This window comes from Carcharodon carcharias (assembly GCF_017639515.1).
Source record: "Carcharodon carcharias isolate sCarCar2 chromosome 27 unlocalized genomic scaffold, sCarCar2.pri SUPER_27_unloc_1, whole genome shotgun sequence".
In the NCBI taxonomy this organism is placed as follows: Eukaryota; Metazoa; Chordata; class Chondrichthyes; order Lamniformes; family Lamnidae; genus Carcharodon; species Carcharodon carcharias.
In genome coordinates, this window is record NW_024470624.1 from 6,982,308 (window position 1) to 7,010,048 (window position 27,741).

At 53.1% G+C, this 27,741-nt stretch overlaps 1 protein-coding gene across 2 annotated transcripts in view; it reads left to right on the top strand.

Annotated features, from left to right (window-relative positions):
• The window catches only part of LOC121273656 (rho guanine nucleotide exchange factor 40-like), a 231,445-nt gene that overhangs the window by 80,447 nt on the left and 123,257 nt on the right, over positions 1-27,741 (top strand). For both annotated transcript variants that reach the window (XM_041180801.1, XM_041180802.1), the window contains 3 exons: positions 18,665-19,780; positions 21,164-21,287; positions 24,005-24,098. In XM_041180801.1, the coding sequence (XP_041036735.1) occupies positions 18,665-19,780; positions 21,164-21,287; positions 24,005-24,098 (1,334 nt within the window). The remainder of the gene's footprint in view (positions 1-18,664; positions 19,781-21,163; positions 21,288-24,004; positions 24,099-27,741) is intronic.

Here is a 27,741-nt window from a genome sequence, read left to right on the forward strand (position 1 = left end):
GTTAGATACAGAGTAAAGCTCCCTCTACACTGTCCCCATCAAACTCTCCCAGGATAGGTACAGCATGGGGTTAGATACAGAGAAAATCTCCCTCTACACCGTCCCCATCAAACACTCTAAGGACAGGTACAGCACGGGGTCAGATACAGAGTAAATCTCTCTCTACCTGTCCGCCTCAAACACTCCCAGGACAGTTACTGCATGGGGTTAGATACAGAGTAAAGCTTCCTCTACACTGTCCCCATCAAACACTCCCAGGACAGGTACGGCACGGAGTTAGATATAGAGTAAAGCTCAATCTCCACTGTCCCCATCAAACACTCTCAGAACAGGTACAGCACGTGGTTAGATACAGAATAAAGCTCCCTCTACACTGTCCCCAACAAACTCTCCCAGGACAGGTACAGCATGGGGTTAGATACAGAGTAAAGCTCCCTCTATACTGTCCCCATCAAACACTCCCAGGAAAGGTACAGCACAGTTTTAGATACAAAGTAAAGCTCCCTCTGCACTGTCCCCACAGAGACTCCCAGGACAGGTACAGCTCGGGGTTAGATACAGAATAAAGCTCCCTCTACACCGTCCCCATCAAACACTCCCAGGACATGTACAGCACGGGGTTAGATACAGAGTAAAGCTCCCTCTACAATGTCTCCATCAGACACTCCCAGGACAGGTACAGCACGGGTTTAGATATAGAGTAAAGCTCAGTCTACACTGTCCCTAATCAAACACTCCCAGGACAGGTACAGCTCAGGGTTAGATACAGAGTAAAGCTCCCTCTACAATGTCTCCATCAGACACTCCCAGGACAGGTAAAGCACGGGTTTAGATATAGAGTAAAGCTCAGTCTACACTGTCCCCATCAAACTCTCCCACGACAGGTACAGCACGGGGTTAGATACAGAGTAAAGCTGCCTCTACACTTTCCCATCAAACACTCCCAGTACAGGAACAGCTCGGGGTTAGATACAGAGTAAATCTCCCTCTACAATGTCCCCATCAAACACTCCCAGGACAGTTACAGCATGGGGTTAAATGCAGAGTAAATCTCTCTCTACCCCATCCCCATCAAACTCTCCCAGGACAGGTACAACACAGGTTTAGATACAGAGTAAATCTCTCTCTACACCGTCCCCATCAAACACTCTTAGGACAGGTACAGCACGGGGTCAGATACAGAGTAAATCTCTCTCTACCTGTCCGCCTCAAACACTTCCAGGACAGTTACAGCACGGGGTTAGATACAGAGTAAAGCTCCCTCTACACTGTCCCCTTCAAACACTCCCAGGAAAGGTACAGCACAGGGTTGGATACAATGTAAAGCTCCCTCTACACTGTCCCCATCAAACACTCCCAGGACAGGTACAGCTCAGGGTTAGATACAGAGTAAAGCTCCCTCTACACTGTCCCCATCAAACACTCCCAGGACAGGTACAGCTCAGGGTTAGATACAGAGTAAAGCTCCCTCTACAATGTCTCTATCAGACACTCCCAGGACAGGTACAGCACGGGTTTCGATACAGAGTAAAGCTCCCTCTACACTCTCCCCATCAAACATTCCCAGGATAGGTACAGCATGGGGTTAGATACAGAGAAAATCTCCCTCTACACCGTCCCCATCAAACACTCTAAGGACAGGTACAGCACGGGGTTAGATACAGAGTAAAGCTCCCTCTACACCGTCCCCATCAAACACTCTAAGGACAGGTACAGCACGGGGTCAGATACAGAGTAAATCTCTCTCTACCTGTCCGCCTCAAACACTCCCAGGACAGTTACTGCATGGGGTTAGATACAGAGTAAAGCTTCCTCTACACTGTCCCCATCAAACACTCCCAGGACAGGTACGGCACGGAGTTAGATATAGAGTAAAGCTCAATCTCCACTGTCCCCATCAAACACTCTCAGAACAGGTACAGCACGTGGTTAGATACAGAATAAAGCTCCCTCTACACTGTCCCCAACAAACTCTCCCAGGACAGGTACAGCATGGGGTTAGATACAGAGTAAATCTACATCTACACTGTACCCATCAAACACTGCCAGGACAGGTACAGCACGGGGTTAGATACAGAGTAAAGCTCCCTCTATACTGTCCCCATCAAACACTCCCAGGAAAGGTACAGCACAGGGTTAGATACAAAGTAAAGCTCCCTCTGCACTGTCCCCACAGAGACTCCCAGGACAGGTACAGCTCGGGGTTAGATACAGAATAAAGCTCCCTCTACACCGTCCCCATCAAACACTCCCAGGACAGGTACAGCATGGGGTTAGATACAGAGTAAAGCTCCCTCTTCAATGTCTCCATCAGACACTCCCAGGACAGGTACAGCACGGGTTTAGATATAGAGTAAAGCTCAGTCTACACTGTCCCTAATCAAACACTCCCAGGACAGGTACAGCTCAGGGTTAGATACAGAGTAAAGCTCCCTCTACAATGTCTCCATCAGACACTCCCAGGACAGGTAAAGCACGGGTTTAGATATAGAGTAAAGCTCAGTCTACACTGTCCCCATCAAACTCTCCCACGACAGGTACAGCACGGGGTTAGATACAGAGTAAAGCTGCCTCTACACTTTCCCATCAAACACTCCCAGTACAGGAACAGCTCGGGGTAGATACAGAGTAAATCTCCCTCTACAATGTCCCCATCAAACACTCCCAGGAGAGGGACAGCGCGGCGTTAGATACAGACTAAAGCTGCCTCTACACTGTCCCCATCAAACACTCCCAGGACAGGAACAGCGCGGGGTTAGATACAGAGTAAAGCCCCCTCTACACTGACCCCATCAAACACTCCCAGGGCAGTTACAGCATGGGGTTAAATACAGAGAAAATCTCTCTCTACACGGTCCCCATCAAACACTCTTAGGATAGGTACAGCACGGGGTCAGATACAGAGTAAATCTCTCTCTACCTGTCCGCCTCAAACACTCCCAGGACAGTTACTGCATGGGGTTAGATACAGAGTAAAGCTTCCTCTACACAGTCCCCACAAAGACTCCCAGGACAGGTACAGCTCGGGGTTAGATACAGAGTAAAACTCCCTCTACACTGTACCCAACAAACAATCCCAGGACAGGAACAGCACAGGGTTAGATAGAGAGTAAAGCTCCCTCTAAACTGTCCCCAACAAACAATCCCAGGACAGGAACAGCACAGGGTTAGATACAGAGTAAAGCTCCCTCTACACTTTCCCCATCAAACACTCCCAGGACAGGTACAGCACGGGGTTAGATACAGAGTAAAGCTCCCTCTACACTGTCCCCATCAAACACTCCCAGGACAGGTACAGCACAGGGTTAGATACAGAGTAAAGCTCCCTCTACACTGTCCCCATCAAACACTCCCAGGCCAGGTACAGCACGGGGTTAGATACAGAGTAAATCTCCGTCTATACTGTCCCCTTCAAACACTCCCAGGACATGTACGGCGCGGGGTAAGATACAGAGTAAAGCTGCCTCTACACTGTCCCCATCAAACACTCCCAGGACAGGAACAGCTCGGGGTTAGATACAGAGTAAAGCTCCCTCGACACTCTCCCCATCAAACACTACCAAGACAGTTACAGCATGGGGTTAAATACAGAGTAAATCTCTCTCTACCCCGTCCCCATCAAACGCTCCCAGGACAGGTAAAACACAGGGTTAGATACAGAGTAAATCTCTCTCTACACCGTCCCCATCAAACACTCTTAGGACAGGTACAACACGGGGTCAGATACAGAGTAAATCTCTCTCTACCTGTCCGCCTCAAACACTCCCAGGACAGTTACTGCATGGGGTTAGATACAGAGTAAAGCTTCATCAACACTGTCCCCATCAAACACTCCCAGGACAGGTACAGCGCGGGGTTAGATACAGAGTAAAGCTCCATCTACACTGTCCCCATCAAACACTCTCAGAACAGGTACAGCACGGGGTTAGATACAGAATAAAGCTTCCTCTACACTGTCCCCATCAAACACTCCCAGGACAGGTACAGCACAGGGTTAGATACAGAGTAAAGCTCCCTCTACACTGTCCCCATCAAACATTCCCAGGGCAGGTACAGCACAGGGTTAGATACAGAGTAAAGCTCCCTCTACACTGTCCCCATCAAACTCTCCCAGGACAGGTACAGCACGCGTTTAGATACAGAGTAAAGCTCCCTCTACAATGTCTCCATCAGACACACCCAGGACAGGTACAGCACAGGGTTAGATACAGAGTAAGGCTCCCTCTACACTGTCCCAATCAAACACTCCCAGGACAGGTACAGCACAGGGTTAGATACAGAGTAAGGCTCCCTCTACACTGTCCCCATCAAACTCTCCCAGGACAGGTACAGCATGGGGTTAGATACAGAGTAAATCTCCATCTACACTGTCCGCATCAAACACTCCCAGGACAGGTACAGCACGGGGTTAGATACAGAGTAAAGCTCCCTCTACACTGTCCCCATCAAACTCTCCCAGGATAGGTACAGCACGGGGTCAGATACAGAGTAAATCTCTCTCTACCTGTCCGCCTCAAACACTCCCAGGACAGTTACTGCATGGGGTTAGATACAGAGTAAAGCTTCCTCTACACTGTCCCCATCAAACACTCCCAGGACAGGTACGGCACGGAGTTAGATATAGAGTAAAGCTCAATCTCCACTGTCCCCATCAAACACTCTCAGAACAGGTACAGCACAGGTTAGATACAAAGTAAAGCTCCCTCTACACTGTCCCCAACAAACTCTCCCAGGACAGGTACAGCACGGGGTTAGATACAGAGTAAAGCTCCCTCTATACTGTCCCCATCAAACACTCCCAGGAAAGGTACAGCACAGGGTTAGATACAAAGTAAAGCTCCCTCTGCACTGTCCCCACAGAGACTCCCAGGACAGGTACAGCTCGGGGTTAGATACAGAATAAAGCTCCCTCTACACCGTCCCCATCAAACACTCCCAGGACAGGTACAGCATGGGGTTAGATACAGAGTAAAGCTCCCTCTACAATGTCTCCATCAGACACTCCCAGGACAGGTACAGCACGGGTTTAGATATAGAGTAAAGCTCAGTCTACACTGTCCCTAATCAAACACTCCCAGGACAGGTACAGCTCAGGGTTAGATACAGAGTAAAGCTCCCTCTACAATGTCTCCATCAGACACTCCCAGGACAGGTCAAGCACGGGTTTAGATATAGAGTAAAGCTCAGTCTACACTGTCCCCATCAAACTCTCCCACGACAGGTACAGCACGGGGTTAGATACAGAGTAAAGCTGCCTCTACACTTTCCCATCAAACACTCCCAGTACAGGAACAGCTCGGGGTTAGATACAGAGTAAATCTCGCTCTACAATGTCCTCATCAAACACTCCCAGGACAGTTACAGCATGGGGTTAAATGCAGAGTAAATCTCTCTCTACCCCGTCCCCATCAAACTCTCCCAGGACAGGTACAACACAGGTTTAGATACAGAGTAAATCTCTCTCTACACCGTCCCCATCAAACACTCTTAGGACAGGTACAGCACGGGGTCAGATACAGAGTAAATCTCTCTCTACCTGTCCGCCTCAAACACTCCCAGGACAGGTACAGCACGGGGTTAGATACAGAGTAAAGCTCCCTCTATACTGTCCCCATCAAACACTCCCAGGACAGGTACAGCTCAGGGTTAGATACAGAGTAAAGCTCCCTCTACACTGTCCCCATCAAACACTCCCAGGACAGGTACAGCTCAGGGTTAGATACAGAGTAAAGCTCCCTCTACAATGTCTCTATCAGACACTCCCAGGACAGGTACAGCACGGGTTTAGATACAGAGTAAAGCTCCCTCTACACTGTCCCCATTAAACATTCCCAGGATAGGTACAGCATGGGGTTAGATACAGAGAAAATCTCCCTCTACACCGTCCCCATCAAACACTCTAAGGACAGGTACAGCACGGGGTCAGATACAGAGTAAATCTCTCTCTACCTGTCCGCCTCAAACACTCCCAGGACAGTTACTGCATGGGGTTAGATACAGAGTAAAGCTTCCTCTACACTGTCCCCATCAAACACTCCCAGGACAGGTACGGCACGGAGTTAGATATAGAGTAAAGCTCAATCTCCACTGTCCCCATCAAACACTCTCAGAACAGGTACAGCACGTGGTTAGATACAGAATAAAGCTCCCTCTACACTGTCCCCAACAAACTCTCCCAGGACAGGTACAGCATGGGGTTAGATACAGAGTAAATCTACATCTACACTGTACCCATCAAACACTGCCAGGACAGGTACAGCACGGGGTTAGATACAGAGTAAAGCTCCCTCTATACTGTCCCCATCAAACACTCCCAGGAAAGGTACAGCACAGGGTTAGATACAAAGTAAAGCTCCCTCTGCACTGTCCCCACAGAGACTCCCAGGACAGGTACAGCTCGGGGTTAGATACAGAATAAATCTCCCTCTACAACGTCCCCATCAAACACTCCCAGGACAGGTACAGCATGGGGTTAGATACAGAGTAAAGCTCCCTCTACAATGTCTCCATCAGACACTCCCAGGACAGGTACAGCACGGGTTTAGATATAGAGTAAAGCTCAGTCTACACTGTCCCTAATCAAACACTCCCAGGACAGGTACAGCTCAGGGTTAGATACAGAGTAAAGCTCCCTCTACAATGTCTCCATCAGACACTCCCAGGACAGGTAAAGCACGGGTTTAGATATAGAGTAAAGCTCAGTCTACACTGTCCCCATCAAACTCTCCCACGACAGGTACAGCACGGGGTTAGATACAGAGTAAAGCTGCCTCTACACTTTCCCATCAAACACTCCCAGTACAGGAACAGCTCGGGGTTAGATACAGAGTAAATCTCCCTCTACAATGTCCCCATCAAACACTCCCAGGACAGTTACAGCATGGGGTTAAATGCAGAGTAAATCTCTCTCTACCCCGTCCCCATCAAACTCTCCCAGGACAGGTACAACACAGGTTTAGATACAGAGTAAATCTCTCTCTACACCGTCCCCATCAAACACTCTTAGGACAGGTACAGCACGGGGTCAGATACAGAGTAAATCTCTCTCTACCTGTCCGCCTCAAACACTCCCAGGACAGTTACAGCACGGGGTTAGATAGAGAGTAAAGCTCCCTCTACACAGTCCCCATCAATCCCTCTCAGAACAGGTACAGCATGGGGTCAGATTCAGAGTAAATCTCTCTCTACACTGTCCCCATCAAACAATCCCAGGAAAGGTACAGCACAGGGTTAGATGCAGAGTACAGCTCCCTCTGCACTGTCCCCATCAAACACTCCCAGGACAGGTACAGCTCGGGGTTAGATACAGAGTAAAGCTCCCTCTACACTTTCCCCATCAAACACTCCCAGGATAGGTACAGCACGGGGTTAGATACAGAGTAAAGCTCCCTCCATACTGTCCCCATCAAACACTCCCAGGAAAGGTACAGCATAGGGTTAGATACAAAGTAAAGCTCGCTCTACACTGTCCCCATCAAACTCTCCCCGTACAGGTACAGCACGGGGTTAGATACAGAGCAAAGCTCCCTCTACACTGTCCCAATCAAACACTCCCAGGACAGGCAAAGCACGGGGTGAGATACAGAGTAAATCTCCCTCTACACTGTCCCCATCAAACACTCCCAGGACAGGTACAGCTCAGGGTTAGATACAGAGTAAAGCTCCCTCTACACTGTCCCCATCAAACACTCCCAGGACAGGTAGAGCGCGGGGTTAGATACAGAGTAAATCTCACTCTACACTGTCCCCATCAAACACTCCCAGGACAGGTACAGCACGGGGTTAGATACAGAGTAAATCTCTCTCTACACTGTCCCCGTCAAGCACTCCCAGGACAGGTACAGCACAGGGTTAGATACAGAATAAAGCTCCCTCTACACTCTCTCCATCAAACACTCCCAGGAAAGGTACAGCATGGGGTTAGATATAGAGTAAACCTCCCTCTACACTGTCCCCATCAAACACTCCCAGGGCAGGTACAGCACGGGTTTCGATACAGAGTAAAGCTCCCTCTACACTGTCCCCATCAAACTCTCCCAGGACAGGTACAGCACGGGGTTAGATACAGAGTAAAGCTCCCTCTACACTGTCCCCATCAAACACTCCCAGGACAGGTACAGGACAGGGTTGGATACAGAGTAAAGCTCCCTCTACACTGTCCCCATCAAACACTCCCAGGAAAGGTACAGGACAGGGTTGGATACAGAGTAAAGCTCCCTCTACACTGTCCCCATCAAACACTCCCAGGACAGTTACAGCATGGGGTTAAATACACAGTAAATCTCTCTCTACACCGTCCCCATCAAACGCTCCCAGGACAGTTACAGCACGGGTTTAGACACAGAGTAAATCTCTCTCTACACTGTCCCCGTCAAGCACTCCCAGGACAGGTACAGCACAGGGTTAGATAGAGAATAAAGCTCCCTCTACACTCTCTCCATCAAACACTCCCAGGAAAGGTACAGCATGGGGTTAGATACAGAGTAAATCTCCCTCTACACTGTCCCCATCAAACACTCCCAGGACAGGTACAGCACAAGGTTAGATACAGAGTAAAGCTCCCTCTACACTGTCCCCATCTAAAACTCCCAGGTCAGGCACACCACGGGCTGAGATACAGAGTAAAGGTCCCTCTACACTGTCCCCTTCAAACACTCCCAGGAGAGGAACAGCTCGGGGTTAGATACAGAGTAAAGCACCCTCTACACTGACCCATCAAACACTCCCAGGGCAGTTACAGCATGGGGTTAGATATAGAGTAAAGCTCCCTCGACACTGTCCCCATCAAATACTCCCAGGACAGTTACAGCATGGGGTTAAATACAGAGTAAATCTCTCTCTACCCCGTCCCCATCAAACGTTCCCAGGACAGGTACAACACAGGGTTAGATAGAGAGTAAATCTCTCTCTACACCGTCCCCATCAAACACTCTAAGGACAGGTACAGCACGGGGTCAGATACAGAGTAAATCTCTCTCTACCTGTCCGCCTCAAACACTCCCAGGACAGTTACTGCATGGGGTTAGACACAGAGTAAAGCTTCCTCTACACTGTCCCCATCAAACACTCCCAGGACAGGTACAGCTCAGGGTTAGATACAGAGTAAAGCTCCCTCTACACTGTCCCCATCAAACTCTCCCAGGATAGGTACAGCACGGGGTCAGATACAGAGTAAATCTCTCTCTACCTGTCCGCCTCAAACACTCCCAGGACAGTTACTGCATGGGGTTAGATACAGAGTAAAGCTTCCTCTACACTGTCCCCATCAAACACTCCCAGGACAGGTACGGCACGGAGTTAGATATAGAGTAAAGCTCAATCTCCACTGTCCCCATCAAACACTCTCAGAACAGGTACAGCACGTGGTTAGATACAGAATAAAGCTCCCTCTACACTGTCCCCAACAAACTCTCCCAGGACAGGTACAGCATGGGGTTAGATACAGAGTAAAGCTCCCTCTATACTGTCCCCATCAAACACTCCCAGGAAAGGTACAGCACAGGGTTAGATACAAAGTAAAGCTCCCTCTGCACTGTCCCCACAGAGACTCCCAGGACAGGTACAGCTCGGGGTTAGATACAGAATAAAGCTCCCTCTACACCGTCCCCATCAAACACTCCCAGGACAGGTACAGCACGGGGTTAGATACAGAGTAAAGCTCCCTCTACAATGTCTCCATCAGACACTCCCAGGACAGGTACAGCACGGGTTTAGATATAGAGTAAAGCTCAGTCTACACTGTCCCTAATCAAACACTCCCAGGACAGGTACAGCTCAGGGTTAGATACAGAGTAAAGCTCCCTCTACAATGTCTCCATCAGACACTCCCAGGACAGGTAAAGCACGGGTTTAGATATAGAGTAAAGCTCAGTCTACACTGTCCCCATCAAACTCTCCCACGACAGGTACAGCACGGGGTTAGATACAGAGTAAAGCTGCCTCTACACTTTCCCATCAAACACTCCCAGTACAGGAACAGCTCGGGGTTAGATACAGAGTAAATCTCCCTCTACAATGTCCCCATCAAACACTCCCAGGACAGTTACAGCATGGGGTTAAATGCAGAGTAAATCTCTCTCTACCCCGTCCCCATCAAACTCTCCCAGGACAGGTACAACACAGGTTTAGATACAGAGTAAATCTCTCTCTACACCGTCCCCATCAAACACTCTTAGGACAGGTACAGCACGGGGTCAGATACAGAGTAAATCTCTCTCTACCTGTCCGCCTCAAACACTCCCAGGACAGTTACAGCACGGGGTTAGATACAGAGTAAAGCTCCCTCTATACTGTCCCCATCAAACACTCCCAGGAAAGGTACAGCACAGGGTTGGATACAAAGTAAAGCTCCCTCTACACTGTCCCCATCAAACACTCCCAGGACAGGTACAGCTCAGGGTTAGATACAGAGTAAAGCTCCCTCTACACTGTCCCCATCAAACACTCCCAGGACAGGTACAGCTCAGGGTTAGATACAGAATAAAGCTCCCTCTACACTGTCCCCATCAACACTCCTAGGACAGGTACAGCACAGGGTTAGATGCAGAGTACAGCTCCCTCTGCACTGTCCCCATCAAACACTCCCAGGACAGGTACAGCTCGGGGTTAGATACAGAGTAAAGCTCCCTCTACACTGTCCCCATCAAACACTCCCAGGACAGGTACAGCTCAGGGTTAGATACAGAATAAAGCTCCCTCTACACTGTCCCCATCAACACTCCTAGGACAGGTACAGCACAGGGTTAGATGCAGAGTACAGCTCCCTCTGCACTGTCCCCATCAAACACTCCCAGGACAGGTACAGCTCGGGGTTAGATACAGAGTAAAGCTCCCTCTACACTTTCCCCATCAAACACTCCCAGGACAGGTACAGCACGGGGTTTGATACAGAGTAAAGCTCCCTCCATACTGTCCCCATCAAACACTCCCAGGAAAGGTACAGCATAGGGTTAGATACAAAGTAAAGCTCGCTCTACACTGTCCCCATCAAACTCTCCCCGTACAGGTACAGCACGGGGTTAGATACAGAGCAAAGCTCCCTCTACACTGTCCCAATCAAACACTCCCAGGACAGGCAAAGCACGGGGTGAGATACAGAGTAAATCTCCCTCTACACTGTCCCCATCAAACACTCCCAGGACAGGTACAGCTCAGGGTTAGATACAGAGTAAAGCTCCCTCTACACTGTCCCCATCAAACACTCCCAGGACAGGTACAGCGCGGGGTTAGATACAGAGTAAATCTCACTCTACACTGTCCCCATCAAACACTCCCAGGACAGTTACAGCACGGGGTTAGATACAGAGTAAATCTCTCTCTACACTGTCCCCGTCAAGCACTCCCAGGACAGGTACAGCACAGGGTTAGATACAGAATAAAGCTCCCTCTACATTCTCTCCATCAAACACTCCCAGGAAAGGTACAGCATGGGGTTAGATATAGAGTAAACCTCCCTCTACACTGTCCCCATCAAACACTCCCAGGGCAGGTACAGCACGGGTTTCGATACAGAGTAAAGCTACCTCTACACTGTCCCCATCAAACACTCCCAGGAGAGGTACAGCACGGGGTTAGATACAGAGTAAATCTCCCTCTATACTGTCCCCATCAAACACTCCCAGGAAAGGTACAGGACAGGGTTAGATACAGAGTAAAGCTCCCTCTACACTGTCCCCATCCAAAACTCCCAGGACAAGTACTGCTCGGGTTTAGATATAGAGTAAAGCTCCCTCTACACTGTCCCCATCAAACACTCTCCGGACAAGTACTGCTCGGGTTTAGATACAGAGTAAAGCTCCCTGTACACTGTCCCCATCAAACACTCCCAAGACAGTTACAGCATGGGGTTAAATACACAGTAAATCTCTCTCTACACCGTCCCCATCAAACGCTCCCAGGACAGTTACAGCACGGGTTTAGACACAGAGTAAATCTCTCTTTACACTGTCCCCGTCAAACACTCCCAGGAAAGGTACAGCATGGGGTTAGATACAGAGTAAATCTCCCTCTACACTGTCCCCATCAAACACTCCCAGGACAGGTACAGCACAAGGTTAGATACAGAGTAAAGCTTCCTCTACACTGTCCCCATCAAACACTCCCAGGACAGGTACAGCACAAGGTTAGATACAGAGTAAAGCTCCCTCTACACTGTCCCCATCTAAAACTCCCAGGTCAGGCACACCACGGGCTGAGATACAGAGTAAAGGTCCCTCTACACTGTCCCCTTCAAACACTCCCAGGAGAGGAACAGCTCGGGGTTAGATACAGAGTAAAGCACCCTCTACACTGACCCATCAAACACTCCCAGGGCAGTTACAGCATGGGGTTAGATACAGAGTAAAGCTCCCTCGACACTGTCCCCATCAAATACTCCCAGGACAGTTACAGCATGGGGTTAAATACAGAGTAAATCTCTCTCTACCCCGTCCCCATCAAACGTTCCCAGGACAGGTACAACACAGGGTTAGATAGAGAGTAAATCTCTCTCTACACCGTCCCCATCAAACACTCTAAGGACAGGTACAGCACGGGGTCAGATACAGAGTAAATCTCTCTCTACCTGTCCGCCTCAAACACTCCCAGGACAGTTACTGCATGGGGTTAGACACAGAGTAAAGCTTCCTCTACACTGTCCCCATCAAACACTCCCAGGACAGGTACAGCACGGGGTTAGATACAGAGTAAAGCTCCCTCTACACTGTCCCCATCAAACACTCTCAGAACAGGTACAGCATGTGGTTAGATACAGAGTAAATCTCCCTCTATACTGTCCCCATCAAACACTCCCAGGACAGTTACAGCATGGGGTTAAATACACAGTAAATCTCTCTCTACACTGTCCCCGTCAAGCACTCCCAGGACAGGTACAGCACAGGGTTAGATACAGAATAAAGCTCCCTCTACCCTCTCTCCATCAAACACTCCCAGGAAAGTTACAGAATGGGGTTAGATACTAAGTAAAGCTCCCTCTACACTGTCCCCATCTAAAACTCCCAGGTCAGGCACACCACGGGCTGAGATACAGAGTAAATCTCCCTGTACACTGTCCCCATCAAACACTCTCCGGACAAGTACTGCTCGGGTTTAGATACAGAGTAAAGGTCCCTCTACACTGTCCCCTTCAAACACTCCCAGGAGAGGAACAGCTCGGGGTTAGATACAGAGTAAAGCCCCCTCTACACTGACCCATCAAACACGACCAGGGCAGTTACAGCATGGGGTTAGATATAGAGTAAAGCTCCCTCGACACTGTCCCCATCAAACACTCCCAGGACAGTTACAGCATGGGGTTAAATACAGAGTAAACCTCTCTCTACCCTGTCCCCATCAAACGCTCCCAGGACAGGTACAACACAGGGTTAGATAGAGAGTAAATCTCTCTCTACACCGTCCCCATCAAACACTCTAAGGACAGGTACAGCACGGGGTCAGATACAGAGTAAATCTCTCTCTACCTGTCCGCCTCAAACACTCCCAGGACAGTTACTGCATGGGGTTAGACACAGAGTAAAGCTTCCTCTACACTGTCCCCATCAAACACTCCCAGGACAGGTACAGCGCGGGGTTAGATACGGAGTAAAGCTCCCTCTACACTGTCCCCATCAGACACTCTCAGAACAGGTACAGCACGTGGTTAGATACAGAACAAAGCTCCCTGTACACTGTCCCCATCAAACACTCCCAGGACAGGTACAACACAGGGGTAGATACAGAGTTACGCTCCCTCTGCACTGTCCCCATCAAACTCTCCCAGGACAGGTACAGCACGGGGTTAGATACAGAGTAAAGCTCCCTCTACACTTTCCCCATCAAACACTCCCAGGATAGTTACAGCACGGGGTTAGATACAGAGTAAATCTCCCTCTACACTGTCCCCACAAAGACTCCCAGGACAGGTACAGCTCGGGGTTAGATACAGAGTAAATCTCCCTCTACACTGTCCCCATCAAACACTCTCAGAACAGGTACAGCATGTGGTTAGATACAGAGTAAATCTCCCTCTATACTGTCCCCATCAAACACTCCCAGGGCAGTTACAGCATGGGGTTAGATATAGAGTAAAGCTCCCTCGACACTGTCCCCATCAAACACTCCCAGGACAGTTACAGCATGGGGTTAAATACACAGTAAATCTCTCTCTACACCGTCCCCATCAAACGCTCCCAGGACAGTTACAGCACGGGGTTAGACACAGAGTAAATCTCTCTCTACACTGTCCCCGTCAAGCACTCCCAGGACAGGTACAGCACAGGGTTAGATACAGAATAAAGCTCCCTCTACACTCTCTCCATCAAACACTCCCAGGAAAGGTACAGCATGGGGTTAGATACAGAGTAAACCTCCCTCTACACTGTCCCCATCAAACACTCCCAGGACAGGTACAGCACGGGTTTCGATACAGAGTAAAGCTCCTTCTACGTTGTCCCCATCAAACTTTCCCAGGACAGGTACAGCATGGGGTTAGATACAGAGTAAAGCTCCCTCTATACTGTCCCCATCAAACACTCCCAGGAAAGGTACAGGACAGGGTTAGATACTAAGTAAAGCTCCCTGTACACTGTCCCCATCTAAAACTCCCAGGTCAGGCACACCACGGGCTGAGATACAGAGTAAATCTCACTCTGCACTGTCCCCATCAAACACTCTCCGGACAAGTACTGCTCGGGTTTAGATACAGAGTAAAGGTCCCTCTACACTGTCCCCATCAAACACTCCCAGGAGAGGAACAGCTCGGGGTTAGATACAGAGTAAAGCCCCCTCTACACTGACCCATCAAACACTCCCAGGACAGGTACAGCACGGGGTTAGATATAGAGTAAAGCTCCCTCTACACCGTCCCCTTCAAACACTCCCAGGACAGTTACAGCATGGGGTTAGATACAGAGTAAATCTCTCTCTACCCCGTCCCCATCAAACGCTCCCAGGACAGGTACAACACAGGGTTAGATAGAGAGTAAATCTCTCTCTACACTGTCCCAATCAGACACTCTCAGAACAGGTACAGCACGGGGTTAGATACAGAGTGAAGCTCCCTCTACACTGTCCCCATCTAAAACTCCCAGGACAAGTACTGCTCGGGTTTAGATACAGAGTAAAGCTCCTTCTACACTTTCCCCATCAAACACTCCCAGGATAGTTACAGCACGGGGTTAGATACAGAGTAAAGCTCCCTCTACACTGTCCCCATCAAACACTCCCAGGACAGGTACAGCTCGGGGTTAGATACAGAGTAAAGCTCCGTCTACACTGTCCCCATCAAACACTCCCAGGACACGTACAGCACGGGGTTAGATACAGAGTAAAGCCCCCTCTACACTGTCCCCATCTAAAACTCCCAGGACAAGTACTGCTCGGGTTTAGATATAGAGTAAAGCTCCCTCTACACTGTCCCCATCAAACACTCCCAGGACAGGAACAGCTCGGGGTTAGATACAGAGTAAAGCCCCCTCTACACTGTCCCCATCAAACACTCCCAGGGCAGTTGCAGCATGGCGTTAGATATAGAGTAAAGCTCCCTCGACACTGTCCCCATCAAACACTCCCAGGACAGTTACAGCATGGGGTTAAATACACAGTAAATCTCTCTCTACCCTGTCCCCATCAAACGCTCCCAGGACAGGTACAACACAGGGTTAGATACAGAGTAAATCTCTCTCTACACCGTCCCCATCAAACACTCTTAGGACAGGTACAGCACGGGGTCAGATACAGAGTAAATCTCTCTCTACCTGACCGCCTCAAACACTCCCAGGACAGTTACTGCATGGGGTTAGATACAGAGTGAAGCTTCCTCTACACTGTCCCCATCAAACACTCCCAGGACAGGTACAGCACGGGGTTAGATGTAGAGTAAAGCTCCCTCTATACTGTCCCCATCAAACACTCCCAGGAAATGTACAGCACAGGGTTAGATACAAAGTAAAGCTCCCTCTACACTGTCCCCATCAAACACTCTCGGAACAGGTACTGCATGTGGTTAGATACAGAATAAAGCTCCCTCTACACTGCCCCCATCAAACACTCCCAGGACAGGTACAGCACGTGGTTAGATACTGAGTAAAGCTCCCTCTACACCGTCCCCATCAAACACTCTCAGAACAGGTACAGCACGGGGTTAGATACAGTGTAAAGCTCCCTCTACACTGTCTCCATCAAACAGTCCCAGGACAGGTACAGCACGGGGTTAGATACAGAGCAACTCTCTCTCTACACTCTGCATTCACAGGAAGTGTTTGCCATGTGCAGTTTCAATATCAATTTTGCGAGAGTGCAAATTCATGCTGAAGCGGTCGGTGGATTTAAGTTCTTTAATCCAAGCGACAACTGCAATTATGCAAAGACATCCTTAAGTGACTGGATCCGAAGGATCAAATGAAAGTGAATTGCACGGATATTAAAGGCATCCATGTGGCAGGAAGTAAAAACCAGGCTGATGTAAACACGTTAGTCGGAATAAATATTTACGAAATTAAGAATGTATAATGTAATTGAGTAGAGTTAGTTTTTTTGCCTAATTGTGGGAACGTGTTGACTCATTCCCTGGAATTCCAGTGTCGTGTGGGGAACTTCCGGAAGGTTCCTTTATCCGGGATTATCCAGGTGCAGGAAGTACCTCAAGATGCACGACCTTCAGCTCAGGGTTCGTGATGTGGAGGGGCCAAGCCAGGGAGACATCTTCCCCTCAGAGCCAGATGGCCCCGTCTCCCCATCAGAGCCAGACGGCCCCGTCTCCCCCTCGGAGCCAGGGAGACATCTTACCCTCTGAGCCAGGGAGACATCTTCCCCTCAGAGCCAGGGAGACATCTTCCCCCTCAGAGCCAGGGAGACATCTTCCCCCTCAGAGCCAGACGGCGCTGACTCCCCCGCAGAGCCAGACGGCCCTGACACCCCCTCAGAGCCAGACGGCCCTGTCTCCCCCTCAGAGCCAGACGGCCCTGTCTCCCCCTCAGAGCCAGACGGAGACGTCTCCCCCTCAGAGCCAGGGAGACATCTCCCCCTCAGAACCAGACGTAGACGTCTCCCCCTCAGAGCCAGACGGCCCTGACTCCCCCTCAAAGCCAGCGAGACATCTTCCCCCTCAGAGCTAGGGAGACATCTCCCCCTCAGAGCCAGAGGGCCCTGACTCCCCCTCGGAGCCAGACGGCCCCGACTCCCCCTTCGGAGCCAGACGGCCCCGACTCCCCCTTCGGAGCCAGACGGCCCCGACTCCCCCTTCGGAGCCAGACTGCCCCGACTCCCCCTTCGGAGCCAGACGGCCCCGACTCCCCCTTCGGAGCCAGACGGCCCCGACTCCCCCTTCGGAGCCAGACGGCCCCGACTCCCCCTTCGGAGCCAGACGGCCCCGACTCCCCCTTCGGAGCCAGACGGCCCCGACTCCCCCTTCGGAGCCAGACGGCCCCGACTCCCCCTTCGGAGCCAGACGGCCCCGACTCCCCCTTCGGAGCCAGACGGCCCCGACTCCCCCTTCGGAGCCAGACGGCCCCGACTCCCCCTTCGGAGCCAGACGGCCCCGACTCCCCCTTCGGAGCCAGACGGCCCCGACTCCCCCTTCGGAGCCAGACGGCCCCGACTCCCCCTTCGGAGCCAGACGGCCCCGACTCCCCCTCGGAGCCAGACGGCCCCAACTCCCCCTCGGAGCCAGACGGAGACGTCTCCTCCTCGGAGCCAGATGGCCCTGACTCCCCCTCAGAGCCAGACTGCCCTGACTCCCCCTCATAGCCAGACGGAGATGTCTCCTCCTCGGAGCCAGACGGCCCTGACTCCCCCTCAGAGCCAGATGGCCCCGTCTCCCCCTCGGAGCGAGATGGCCCCGTCTCCCCCTCAGAGCCAGACTGCCCTGACTCCCCCTCATAGCCAGACGGAGATGTCTCCTCCTCGGAGCGAGATGGCCCTGTCTCCCCCTCAAAACAAGACGGAAACGTCTTCCCTTTGGAGCGAGACGGAGACGTCTTCCCCTCGGAGCGAGACATCGTCGTCTTCCCCTCTGAGCAAGACAGAGACGTCTTCCCCTCGGAGCTAGACGGCCCCATCTTCCCCCTTGGAGCGAGACATCATCGTCTTCCCCTCGGATCCAGACAGAACCGTCTCCTTCTCAGGGCCAGACGGAGCCGTTTCCCCCTCCGAGCCAGACGGCCCCGACTCCCCCTCAGCGCCAGATGGCCCCCGTCTCCCCCTCAGAGCCAGATGGACCCCGTCTCCCCCTCGGAGCCAGACGGCCCCGTCTTCCCCTCCCTCTCCCAGGCATTGACGGTTTTGCCAAAGGTGCAAGATGGGAGAAGCTGGTTGTGTGACGTTGTCTCTCCCTCTGCCTTCTCCCAGCTCCTTCCTGCTGCTCTGATCTCATGCCATAGGAGACCCTCCAGCATCAGCGAGGTGTACGGCCCTCTCTGCCCCTTATATAACGGGGTGAAGCCAGAATCGCACAGGAACCCGGCTCCGCCGTGTCTAGAGAGAATGTCCACAGTGAATGGTTCTGACAATGTTCCCAGTGAGAGCACTGAAGGCCTTTGTCGATGCCTTTCTTCCTGACATTCGGTTTTGTTTCTGCCCTTTATTGACACCTCATTGATGTTCGGTTACAATAATGCTGACTCTCCCCAACCCCACCCAGCTCTGTACCCCGCTCACGTGTCAGTCTCAGTCTCTCTCTCTCTCTCTCTAGGTTCCAGCTCTTGTTCAGCTCGGAGCTCGCCAGACACTGAGGAGGATGCGGAGGGTTCATCACCGCCGTCACCGGCTGACCCCTCTCCACCCCCCCCGACGGCCGATACCTCCCCGCCCCCACCGCCCGACACCTCACCTCATGTCTCATCGCTCCAACCACTCTGTGCCCCATCTCACCAACCAGCCAGTGCCCTGTCTTACCAGCTACCCGATGCCCCATCACACCAACCACCCAACGCCCCATCTCACCAAACACCCAATGCACCATCTCACCAACCACCCCAGGCCCCATCTCACCAACCACCCGATGCCCCATCACATCAACCACCCGATGCCCCATCTCACCAACCGCCTGATGCCCCATCTCACCAAACAACCCAGGCCCCATCTCACCAACCACCCAATGCCCCATCTCACCAACCACTCAATGCCCCATCTCACCAACCACCCAATGCCCCATCTCACCAACCACCCCAGGCCCCATCTCACCAACCACCCCAGGGCACATCTCACCAACCACCTGATGCCCCATCTCACCAACTACCCCAGGCCCCACCTCACCAATCACCCAATGCCCCATCTCACCAACCACCCCAGGCCCCATCTCACCAACCACCCCAGGGCACATCTCACCAACCACCTGATGCCCCATCTCACCAACTACCCCAGGCCCCACCTCACCAATCACCCAATGCCCTATCTCACCAATCACCTGATGTCCCATCTCACCAACAACCCCAGGGCACATCTCACCAACCAACCAATGCCCCATCTCACCAAACACCCAATGCCCCATCTCACCAACCACCCAATGCCCCATCTCACCAACCACCCCAGGGCACATCTCACCAACCACCCAATGCCCCATCTCACCAAACACCCAATGCCCCATCTCACCAACCACCCAATGCCCCATCTCACCAACCACCCCAGGCCCCACCTCACCACTCATCTGACGCCTCCTCTCTCCGGCCTGTGGGCTTTGGACCGGGGGACGCTCGTGGCAAAGTGCAGAAAGAGCCAAGTTCCCAGGACCAAGCCATTGGCTGTTATCCTACCAACTTGCTGAACCTGGATTTGGACATTCTTCACTCTGGGGTTCTCTCTCTCCCGGGTATGCTGGGGACGGCAGGGGTGGGGGTGGGGGTGGGGGGGCAGTTGTGGGGTGGAAAATGTCCTGGAATGCTCCCGGCACAGGTTAATGCACAGGGTGAGATTGGCAGGCTAAGGCGTGGGCTTGGGGGTTGGCGTGTTACTGCGTTACAGGTGGATAATAGACGGAGTGATGCTGTGCAGGGGAAAGGGGTGGTCAGGGGCTATGTTTTCAGGGGGTGGTAACGGGTTATTGGAGTGCATTACACACAAGGTAATACACAGGGCAGCACTGGTCAGGGTAAGGGACTTAGTTGTTGGGGTAAGTTGTGTAGTTAGGGCTTGTTGAGATAGGGCTTCATGTTCGGGTTAGCCTTGGAGTTGGGGATCTATTAGGTTAGGTATGCGTTAGTCTTAGGCCTACATTGGGTGATTTTTTATTCCTTAATGGGGCATGAGTCAGCCCAGCGTCTGCTGCCCATCCCTAACTGCCCCCTTGAGAAAGTGGTGGCTGAGCCGCTGCAGCCCCTGGGGTGTAGGTACACCCACCATGCTGTTAGGGAGGGAGCTCCCGGGATTTTGACCCGGCGACAGGGAAGGAACGGCCGATATATTCCCAAGTCGGGATGGCGAGTGCGGCTCGGAGGGGAACTTCCAGGTGGTGGTGTTCCCCATGCGTCTGCTGCCCTCGTCCTTCTAGATGGTAGAGGTCGTGGGTTTGGAAGGTGCTATCGAAGGAGCCTTGGTGAGTTGCTGTGGTGCATCTTGTAGATGGTACACACACTGCTGCTACTGTGCGTCGGTGGTGGAGGGAATGAATGTTGGTGGATGGGGTGCCGATCGAGCGGGGGCTACTCTGTCCCGGACGGTGTCAAGCTTCTCGAGTGTTGTGGGAGCCGCACTCATCCAGGCAAGTGGGGGGAGTGTCCCATCACACTCCTGACTTGTGCCTTGTAGATGGTGGACAGGCTTTGGTGGGGAGTCAGGAGGTGAGTGACTCTCCGCAGGATTCCCAGCCCTTAACCTGCTCTTGTAGCCTCAGTATTTATATGGCTGGTCCAGTTCAGTTTCTGGTCAATGGTAACCCCCAGGATGTTGATAGTCGGGGGATTCAGCGATGGTAATGCCCATTGAACGTCAAGGGGGCGTTGGTTAGATTCTCTCTGGTTGGAGATGGTCATCGCCTGGCACTTGTGTGGCACGAATGTAACTTGCTTCGGGTTGTCTTAGGCTCGGGGGTAGAGGCCAGAGCGTGGGAGATCTCCCCAGTGTGGTGCAGGGTCTGCTGTTGTGAGGCGTGTCTGACTTGATATAGCGCACCCCTGTCCGGTCTGGTTAGCTGTGTTGAGTAGCTTCCTCGTTGTCCAAAGAGGTCTCGTTATCTTATTGTACTTTCACTTTTCAGGGAACAGGGACAGAAATGGCCGAGCCTTGGTTGTCGTGACGACAAAGAGTGCCATCTGGGAGACTCCCAAGTGTTTGAGCACGGAAGTAGCCAGGATTCTGATTTACTACTATACCATCTCAAAGTAAGGATATCTGGGAAGCAGGTGTCAGCGCACTATACAGACCATCAGCCTCAGGAATCGCTTGGAAAGACAGTCCCTCTGTCAGGGACCCCTTTTAAAGAGGGAGTCTCTCCGTCAGATACCCCCTTTTAAAGAGGGAGTCTCTCTCTGTCAGGAACCCCCTTTTAAAGAGGGAGTCTCTCTGTCAGGGACCCCCTTTTAAAGAGGGAGTCTATCTGTCAGGGACCCCCTTTTAAAGAGGGAGTCTCTCCATCAGGGAACCCCTTTTAAAGAGGGAGTCTATCTGTCAGGGACCCCCTTTTAAAGAGGGATTCTCTCTCCATCAGGGACCCCCTTTTAAAGAGGGAGTCTCTCTCTGTCAGGAACCCCCTTTTAAAGAGGGAGTCTCTCTGTCAGGGACCCCCTTTTAAAGAGGGAGTCTCTCTCCATCAGGGACCCCCTTTTAAAGAGGGAGTCTCTCCGTCAGGGACCCCCTTTTAAAGAGGGAGTCTCTCCGTCAGGGACCCCTTTTAAAGAGGGAGTCTCTCCGTCAGGGACCCCCTTTTAAAGAGGGAGTCTCTCTATCAGTGACCCCCTTTTAAATAGGGAGTCTCTCTGTCAGGGACCCCCTTTTAAAGAGGGAGTCTCTCCGTCAGGGACCCCCTTTTAAAGAGGGAGTCTCTCTCTGTCTGGAACCCCTTTTAAAGAGGGAATCTCTCCGTCAGGGACCCCCTTTTAAAGAGGGAGTCTCTCTCCGTCAGGTACCCCTTTTAAAGAGGGAGTCTCTCTCCCTCAGGGACCCCTTTTAAAGAGGGAGTCTCTCTGTCAGGGACCCCCTTTTAAAGAGGGAGTCTCTCTCCGTCAGGTACCCCTTTTAAAGAGGGAGTCTCTCTCCCTCAGGGACCCCTTTTAAAGAGGGAGTCTCTCTGTCAGGGACCCCCTTTTAAAGAGAGAGTCTCTCCGTCAGGGACCCCCTTTTAAAGAGGGAGTCTCTCCGTCAGGGACCCCCTTTTAAAGAGGGAGTCTCTCCGTCAGGGACCCCTTTTAAAGAGAGAGTCTCTCTGTCAGGGACCCCCTTTTAAAGAGAGAGTCTCTCCATCAGGGACCCCTTTTAAAGAGGGAGTCTCTCTCTGTCAGGGACCCCCTTTTAAAGAGGGAGTCTCTCTGTCAGGGACCCCGTTTGTCTCTCGGGTACTTTTTGACTGGGTGATGATGTGAATTGAACAATATTTAATTTGTCTTCCACTGACATAATGGATAGTAAAATTTGACCCCATCAATTTAACATCATCGCCCAGAGTTAAATTATTTCTCACTCTCTCTTTCTCATTCCTCTTTTTCAGTCTCTCCCTGTCTCTATCCTTCCCTCCGTCTGCCTGAGTGTGTTCATGTCTCTCTCTCCTTCACTCTCTTTCTCTGTATCTCTCACTCCACCTCTCTCAGCTTCACCCTTTCTGTCTCTGACTATTGTTGCATCTCTCTTCTATCTCTCTCTCTCTCTCTCTCTTTCTGTCTGTCCTTCATGCTGCCTCATTTAGTATGTGTCTCTCTTTCTCCCTTTCGTTGTAGGGTGTGGAACTCTCTCCTACATAAAGCTTTAGATGCTGGCTCAGTTTAATTACTTCTAAATCTGCAATCAATAGGTTTTCCTATGGCCAATTTTATTAAGGGTTGCAGGAGGCAAGATTCATGGATACAGATCCACCATGATCTCATTAAACAGCACGACAGTCTTGAGGGGCCTAATGGCCTTGTCCTGTTCCAAAGCCCTTTTTATTCATTCACGGGATGTGGGTGTTTATTCCCTATCCCTAACTGCCCCCTTGAGAAGGTGGTGGTGGGTGAGCTGCCTTCTTGAGCCACTGCAGTCCCTGTGGTGTAGGTACACCCATCGTGCTGTTAGGGAGGGAGTTCCCAGGATTTTTGACCCGGCGACAGTGAAGGAACGGCCTATATATTCCCAAGTCGGGATGGCGAGTGCGGCTCGGAGGGGATCTTCCAGGTGGTGGTGTTCCCCATGTGTCTGCTGCCCTCGTCCTTCTAGACAGTAGAGGTCGTGGGTTTGGAAGGTGCTGTCGAAGGAGCCTGGGTGAGTTGCTGCGGTGCATCTTGTAGATGGTACACACACTGCTGCTACTGTGCGTCGGTGGTGGGGGGAGTGAATGTTGGTGGATGGGGTGCCGATCGAGCGGGGGCTGCTTTGTCCTGGACGGTGTCGAGCTTCTCGAGTGTTGTGGGAGCCGCACTCATCCAGGCAAGTGGGGGGAGTGTCCCATCACACTCTTGACTTGTGCCTTGTAGATGGTGGACAGGTTTTGCGGGGGAGTCAGGAGGTGAGTGACTCTCCGCAGGATTCCCAGCCTCTGACCTGCTCTTTGTAGCCACAGTATTTATATGGCTGGTCCGGTTCAGTTTCTGGTCAATGGTAGTTGATAGTCTATCTCCATCTTTGTCCATGTTTATCCTCGTCTCTGGCCCTCTCCTTACCTCCTGCTCTTGCCCTCTTTGTCTGTCTGCTCACCTCTCCCCATCCATCTGCCTCTCTCTCTCTCACTTGTGCTCCTTCACTTCTTCTCTCTCTCTCTCTCTCTCCTCCTCCACTCTTCATCTCCCCCTTCCTCACTTCCCCCAACCACTTGTCTGCCCTAACCCCTCCCCCTCCCCAACCCCATCCTCACACCCCCCTGCCAGGCATTCTCATATCAGCCCTTCCTTTGCTTTCCCCCCCACCTCTGCAGAAAGGAGACGCAGAACCTGGGCCTTAGGGTCCTGATAGATGCTCATGACTGCTGGCCTGCCGCTGTCCTCTTCAGAGCCTTCCACATCTTCCTGGTGAGGACCGCGAATCTTATGGTGACAGGGTATCGTATGGGTGGGGGGGGTGGGGTGGGGGGGGTGGGTGTGGTGGTGTGTGGTGCGTGTCGTGGGGGTGTGGGGGTGGGTTGGTCTCAGTGACACGGGGGCTCGGGCTCCACCTCGAGGTGGAGTCAGCCGCTGTGACCTGGGACTTGAGTCACGTCTGAGGCAGCCCAGGCTGAGTAGGAGGGGCAGGCTTCCTTCCCCCCTCCCCCCTCTGCCCCCGTCCCTGTCCCCACCCCCACACCCCACACCCCCACCCTCACAATAGCAGGGCTCTGGATCCATTGTTTAAATGGTTACATGGGGCGGGGTTGAGGGGCATCACTGGCGAGGCCCCAGCATTTGATGCCCCCACCCCACCCAACCCAACCCCTAACCCCCATCCCGTCCCTAATTGCCCCCTTAAACTGAGTGTCTCGCTCGGCCATTTCAGAGGGGTGGGGGCGAATTAAGAGTCGACCACATCGCTGTGTTGTGTTGTGTTGTGTTGCGGGTGTGGTGGTGGGAGGTGTGCTGGTGTCTGGCATCACTTGTAGGCCAGACCGGGGTAAGGGTGGCAGATTACTCCCTTCCCTAAAGAGGGACAGGGGTGAACCAGATGGGTTTTTTTTTACAACCATCGACGACGGTGGTCACGGTCCCTGTGACTGAAACTGGCTTCCTAATCCCAGGTTTTGTGAGTTGGATTTAGATCCCGCCGGCTGCCATGGGAGGGATTCGAACTTATGTCCCTACCCACCCCCCCCCCCACCCCCCCCCCCCCCCGTCCACCCAAGCACAGGCGCGGGGATCTGCTGCCCGCCGGCTGCCACGCCCGCCTGGGTGGAAACGAGACCTCGGCCCGATGGGCGAGTGGGAGGTTTGGTCCTGCCACTCTACCCGGGATGGAGGCCCTGCCCCACGCTCGGGAGGGAGGCCCTGCCCCACACTCGGGAGGGAGGCCCTGCCCCACGCTCGGGAGGGAGGCCCTGCCCCACGCTCGGGAGGGAGGCCCTGCCCCACGCTCGGGAGGGAGGCCCTGCCCCACGCTCGGGAGGGTGGCCCTGCCCCACGCTCGGGAGGGAGGCCCTGCCCCACACCCAGGAGGAAGCCATGCCCCTCACCCGGGAGGAAGGCCCCGCCCCTCGCCCGGGATAAAGGCTCCGCCCCTCACCCAGGAAGAAGGCCCCGCCCCTCGCCTGGAATAAAGGCCCCGCCCCTCACCCAGGAAGAAGGCCGCGCCCCTCACCCAGGAAGAAGGCCCCGCCCCTTGCCTGGGATAAAGGCCCCGCCCCTCGCCTGGGAAGAAGGCCCCGCCCCTCGCCCGGGAAGAAAGCCCCGCCCCTCACCCAGGATAAAGGCCCCGCCCCTCGCACGGGATGAAGGCCCCGCCCCTCGCCCAGGATGAAGGCCCCGCCCCTCGCTCGGGATGAAGGCCCCGCCCTTCGCCCGGGATAAAGGCCCCACCCCTCACCCGGGATGAAGGCCCCGCCCCTCACCCGGGATGAAGGCCCCGCCCCTCGCCCGGGATAAAGGCCCCGTCCCTCGCTCGGGATGAAGGCCCCGCCCCTCACCCGGGATGAAGGCCCCGCCCCTCGCCCGGGATAAAGGCCCCGCCCCTCACCCGGGATGAAGGCCCCGCCCCTCACCCGGGATGAAGGCCCCGCCCCTCGCCCGGGATAAAGGCCCCGCCCCTCGCCCGGGATAAAGGCCCCGCCCCTCGCCCGGGATGAAGGCCCCGCCCCTCACCCGGGATGAAGGCCCCGCCCCTCGCCCGGGATAAAGGCCCCGCCCCTCATCCAGGAAGAAGACCCCGCCCCTCGCCCGGGATAAAGACCCCGCCCCTCGCCCAGGCTTTCAAAGGAGCCTCTGCTGGATTCCCGGTCGCTCACCCCCAGACCCACTACCCCCAACCCCTGTTCCCGCAAACCCCTTACCCCCCAACCTTTTCCCCCTTCCACTAACCCCAACCCCCTCCCCCCTTTCCCCTCTCCCCCTTCCCCCTCTCCCCCCTTTCCTCCCCTCCCCTTCCCCCTTCCCCCAACCCCCTTCCCCAACCCCCTCCCCCCAACCCCCTCCCCAACTACCTCCCCTTCCCCTCCTTCCCCCTCCTCCCCTTCCCCTCCCCTTCCCCCAAACCCCCATCCCCAAACCCCCTCCCCTAAACCCCCTCCCCATTTCCCCTTCCCCCAACCCCCCTCCCCCAAACACCCTCCCCACTTCCCCTTCCCCCAACCCCCTCCCCACTTCCCCTTCCCCCATTCTCCTCCCTTCCCCATCCCCCATTCCCCTCCGTTCCCCATCCCCCAACCCTTCCCCCTCCCCCACCACCCCTCCACCCCTCCCCCTTCCCCAACCCTTCCCCCTCCCCACCACCCCTCCACCCCCTTCCCCCTCCACCCTTCCCCCTCCCCTCCCCTCTCCCCCCTCCCCATACCCCTCTCCCTTACCCCTCCCCCTCCCAAATGCCCCTCCCCCTCCCCATACCCCTCCCCCTCCCCCTAACCCCTCCCCCTCACCTCTCCCCCTCACGCCTCCCCCTCCCCACACATTCAGCCAAAGGTTGACACTCAGGAAAAATTTAGTGTCCGAGACACAACTGACCAACTGAACAGCTACAGGCGTGTCTGTGTATCTGTGTGTGTGAGTGTGTGTCAGTATGTGTGCATGTCAGTGTGTATGTAAGTGTGTGTCTGTGTGTGTGTGTGTATGTGTCTGCATGTGAGTGTGTATATCTGTGTGTCTGTGTGTGTCTGTGTTTGTCTATGTGTGTGAGTGTGTTTATCTATGTGTGTGTGTGTGTTTGTGCGAAAGAGTGTGTTTGTCTATGTGTGAGTATGTTTGTCTCTGTCTGTGTGTGTCTGTGTGTGTGTGTGTGTGTGTCTCTGTGTGTGTGTGTGTGTGTGTGTCTGTGTGTGTGTGTGTCTGTGTTTGTCTCTGTGTGTTTGTGTGTGTCTGTGTGTGTGTGTTTGTCTATGTGTGTGTGTGTCTGTGTGTTTGTCTGTGTGTGTGTGTGTGTGTGTGTGTGTCTCTGTGTGTGTGTCTCTGTATGTGTGAGTGTCTGTGTGTGTTTGTCTGTGTGTGTTTGTCTGTGTGTGTGTGTCTCTGTGTGTGTGAGTGTCTGTGTCTGTGTGTGTTTGTCTGTGTGTGTGTGTGTCTGTGTCTATGTGTGTGTGTCTGTGTGTGTGTGTGTGTGTCTGTGTGTGTGTGTGTCTGTGTGTGTGTGTGTGTGTGTGTGTCTGTTTCTGTGTGTGTGTGTCTGTGTGCGTGTGTGTCTGCGTGTGTGTGTCTGTGTGTGTGTGTGTCTGTGTGTGTTTGTCTGTGTGAGTGTGTGTGTATCTGTGTGTGTGTCTGTGTGTGTCTGTGTCTGTCTGTGTCTGTGTGAGTGTCTGTGTGAGTGTCTGTGTGTCTGTGTCTGTGTGTGTGTCTGTGTGTGTGTCTGTGTGTATGTCTGTGTGTGTGTCTGTGTGTGTGTCTGTGTCTGTGTGTCTGTGTGTGTTTGTCTGTGTGAGTGTCTGTGTGTGTGTATGTGTCTGTGTCTGTGTGTGTGTCTGTGTCTGTGTGTCTGTGTCCGTGTGTGAGTGTCTGTGTGATTGTGTTTGTGTGTGTGTGTGTGTGTGTCTGTGTGTGTGTCTGT